Here is a 4,646-nt window from a genome sequence, read left to right as displayed (position 1 = left end):
GCGTGGCGCATCTTCGACCACCTCTGCACCAGAACGAAAACGTTGAAACCATCGTTGTGCGGTGGAAATGGAAACTGTATCGGGTCCATAAACTGCACAAAGTTTATTGGCGGCTTGAGATGCATTTTTGCCTTTATCGTAGTAGTACTGTAAAATATGCCGTATTTTCTCATTATTTTGCTCCATGTTTGCGACGCTATAACTCACAAACGACTTAAAAGAATCGACAATCAATCAAACAAGTATTGGCGCGTGAAATGAGCTTTCCAAAAAGGTATAGCATGACCCGATGCGACGAATAACACTAGAACTAGGCCTTTTAGCGCCAACTAGCGAAAATACCGCAAGACTTTTTTGACAACCCAATACATTATAATAAAATAGTTATGAAAATTTTAAACTTTAAATACTTGCCTGACCCCACAAAAAATACTGTAGCTTTTAATCTAAAAAACAGTTCTCATTAATTTTCAACTATTACTTGCCAACAAAAAATTGTTTGTAGATACGAGTACGTATACTGACTAATTTAAATAATAGCTGTGAAAAATAAATGCATTATGGAAATATATTGAGTACTTGCGCAACTGGCTTGGATTGCTGCACTATAAAATTAATATTCTTTTCAATACCATGACCCGGTTTTGTGGGGGTATACATTTATTGCATTTTTACACTCTCACTATGTGTTGTACAGAGCTTGTTAGTTTTGTTAACTTAATATAAAGTAATAATTGTCGTCCGTTATTATCTATCTTTATTTGTTTTTCTGGGTTCGGGTCAGAATTACTCGGCATCCTTCCGATTCGTACTGGCGTTGAGTGCAACAATCCGGTCTTCAGTGTATGGAAGAAAGCTTCACCTCAGTTAGGTACAACACTTACTGGCAGTAATCTACGCGCTTCGAATTACTATGTTGTCTATGCTTTTTATAAATCGCACAACACAGACATTTAAATTCCTTAGAAGATTAATCAAACAAGTAACCCATCCTTTTCTGTTTTAACTGTAATCATTATTCGAGAGAGTGCGGTGATTCCGTATGGGTACCAAGGTACCGGGCAACCTTCTGAGTTGATTTGACCATTAATTGTTTAAAAATTACGCTTGTCTTTCTTAAGTACATAAAATGAATTCGGCAATTTTTACGATTAGTGAAATTATTCAACAAAGAAGTTCCATTAAATTTTGTCACGGGATCAAATTTCCAGTGCCAAAATGTTCAGAATGTTGGAAAAGGCCTTCGATGATAATTGTTTGTTGCGAGCAAGTATTTTTGATTATTATAAATTATTCAAAGATGATCGAGAACGTGTTGACCACGAACCACGTCTAGGACGGCCACCAACTTAAACTGGTGATCAACACCTCAATAAAATAATGGAATTGGTTCTTGAGAATCAACGATTAACAGTCAGATATTTTATTAACATAGTTGGAATATCGGATGGATCAGTGAAGCCATTTTAAAGTACTATTGGTTGCAAAATCACTAAATTATTCTGTAAAACAATGCTTTCCGAGTACCAAGATGCCACAAAACGTATTATTATTAACGGTGAGTCTTGGATCTATGCTTACGACTTGGAAGCAGACGATCAATCGGCCGAATATCGAGGCAAAGCTGGTAAAAAATCAGGGTTATATTGACAGTTTTTTTCGATTATGGGGGTGTGGTGCACTCCGAATTACTTCTACCAAACTGTTAGCAAGGAATACTTTTTTGAGTCTGCGGACCGAAATTATGATCCGACAACTCTTGGTTTTCCAGTATTATAATGCACAGCCGCATACTGCATTGAGCCTTCGTGAGTTTTTCGCCAAATTTTCAGCCAATATCGTGCCGCAAACACAGTATTCGCCAGATTTAGCTCCGTGTGACTGGCCTTCTGGCTACTCAGCAAACTCAAACGACTTCTCCAAGGAAACCATTTTGAATCAATTGAAGCAATTGAACGGCTATTCCGGAAAGGGAGTATTCGGGCCAAGAGGGATTACTTTGAGGTGGACGACATAGATTTTGAATAATAAATTAAGAGTTTTAAAATTATGAACAAAGTCTTATTATTCTTTGGTCTTAGTAGTATTAATGTGCAGCGTTGATTTAGCCATGTCCGCCTGGCTGAATACACGCGAACTAGTCCTCTAGTTTTTGAAATGTAAAATTCAAATTTTGCACACGCCCTTTTCTCCTTGAGAAGGTGCTCATTTGCAGAAACAGGTGATAAGGTGATCAAGCACCAAGTTCTTGTATTGAAACTTCGGTGCACCCCTGGATAAGATTTTATCTTGTTTTTTTACTAAAGTTACTAAAGGTTGCACGGAAGGACGGACGTATTCGGTATTCAACTCGTCTCGTCATCCTGATCATTTATGCATACATAACCCTACTTATTCTGAATTACTTTTAGGTGAATAATACTATTGTATTGTATACCGTTTAGCGCTTAGGTCGATTTGGCTCTCAGGGAATGATTGTAATACTGAAGACTTTCAGTTAGAGTAATAGCTATAGGAAATAGTACTCAATGTTCAGCTCTGGTAAAAGTAATATATATATTTTTTAATATTATTATTGTTATTTAATATATTTGTATTATAATTTTTTGAAAATGTTTTCCTTACTCTCGGTCTATGATGTAAATGTAAATGCAAAAATATTAAAATTAGGCAATTATTTAGCCAAATAACATATTGTTCTGAATTTTAGACGAACGAATCATCGAATATGACATTGATGCTTTGGTGTTTGAGGAGCGTTCGCCCTTTCAAAAAATCCAAATATTGCATTCAAAGACTTTGGGAAACATGTTGATTTTGGATGAATTGCAAAGTGAGTAGATGTAATTTTAAATGCAAATTCCTTATAAATAGAATAACTCTGACTATGTTTTAAATTCAAACTTATTTAGATATTGCCGAATCTGACTTAATTTACACCGAAACTCTTATGGGTCGTGGTATCGAAAATTATGAAGGGAAAGAGATTTGTATACTAGGCGGTGGAGATGGTGCATTACTTTATGAATTACTGAAGGAAAAACCCAAGTTCGTCGTGATGCTTGAAATTGATGAATTGGTAATGCAAGCATGTAACAAATATTTAAATACAATTTGTGGTGATGTACTTGAAAAGCGCAAAGGTGATAATTATGAAATTGTTGTTGGTGATTGTGTGGAGTACATGAAGAAATTCGTAAACGAAAATCGAAAATTTGATTATGTTTTTGGTGATCTTACTGATATTCCAATATCTGGTGCTCCTGTTGGCGAAATTTGGGATTTTATACGAACAATCCTCGAACACTCTTTCAAAATATTAAAACCAGATGGAAAATATTTAACACATGGCAATGGTACAGCTTGTACAGAATCCTTGGAGTTATTTGAAGATCAATTGCGATTGCTTAGACCAAAAGTAAACTTTACTACTTCTAAGGCATTTGTGCCTTCTTTTATGGAAGAGTGGCTATTTTATCAGGTATCCTTGGCTTGACCGACTGAAATGTCCCACAATTCTCATAATACATTATGTAATCAAATGCAACGGCTATCTTACCAAATTACCTTACGAAATTATATGGTTAATTTCCTCAACGAGACAATTTTGGAGCCCCGCAATACTTCATGGAAAATTGAAAGTTTATTTACATCAATTCTGATCAAGAGGGGGTCATGGCTATGAAACGCAATGTACCATTTACGAGTTTCTTAGTTTAATAAAAAAGTGTTTCGTAATACAATAGTTACAAATAATACCAAATGTGGATTACTAATTTAATTAAGATTCTGTTTAAGGTTAAATCACCAGAGTGATTTATGAAAATCGTTGAGTAATTAAATTACTATTATAATTTAAGCCTAATTGTAATTTAAACACAAAGCTAGGGTGATACCATAAATCTTGTTACTTATCTCAGTATACACAAAATGTACTAATAATTAAAACTGTTGAGTACTTAACGTATGTATGTATATTTTAGTTCAAATACAAATAAAAGTAAAAGTCGTATGCAGAAAAAAACAAATAATATATGGTATGAATTGGCTGTTTTATTTAATATGGCATGTATAATTAAATATTAAGGGGTTAGGGGTAGTCAGAGGCACGAAAAAATGAGAATTTTCAGTATTTTTTTGCTATTAAATCGTGTTATTTTACAAAAGTAGTAAACTTGAAGTCACGAAAATTAAAAAAAAAAAATTATTTTCAAAGTTATAGTTGTTTGTGTTGACCCAGTTCCAAAAAAAGGTACTTGCGGTGACAACCATAAGTCCTTCATCTAAAATCAATCGAACAAAAAAAAATAGTTTTTTAAATAGATAATCCTGGGCCTGATCGAAGGATATTTTTTTTAAATTAACAAAATGGCGGCCTTAGGAAATTTTTGTCTAAATTTTTGGGAAAAAATCAACAGTTAATTGGTCTTAAAAAATCGAAATTGAAAAAAAAAAAAAAAATAATTCGATTAGGCCCGAGTTTGTTATGTATTCTAAAAGCTGTATAAATTTCATTAAAATATACTGAGCGGTTTTCGAGTTACAGTTGTCACCAGTTCAAAAAACATAGTTTTGAGAAAAACGCGTTTAAAGTTTCAAACTAGCTTTTTGAAGTGCCCGAGCTCTCTTTGTTATTTGTCGAATTA

At 33.9% G+C, this 4,646-nt stretch overlaps 1 protein-coding gene across 1 annotated transcript; it reads left to right on the top strand.

Moving 5' to 3' along the window:
* Window positions 1–2,710: 2,710 nt before the first annotated feature.
* LOC125775281 (spermine synthase-like) lies at window positions 2,711–4,044 on the top strand (the record flags this gene model as incomplete). The annotated part of the gene is given in 2 exon segments (XM_049457079.1): window positions 2,711–2,833; window positions 2,913–4,044. Coding segments are annotated over 2 exon segments (707 nt in total), but the record flags the coding sequence as incomplete, so codon positions are not given.
* Between the last annotated feature and the right edge of the window lie 602 nt (window positions 4,045–4,646).

The sequence above is a fragment of the Bactrocera dorsalis genome, chromosome 5 (assembly GCF_023373825.1).
Source record: "Bactrocera dorsalis isolate Fly_Bdor chromosome 5, ASM2337382v1, whole genome shotgun sequence".
Taxonomy (NCBI): domain Eukaryota; kingdom Metazoa; phylum Arthropoda; class Insecta; order Diptera; family Tephritidae; genus Bactrocera; species Bactrocera dorsalis.
Note: the sequence above shows the minus strand (reverse complement) of the source record. Positions and strands in the feature narration are given on the sequence as shown.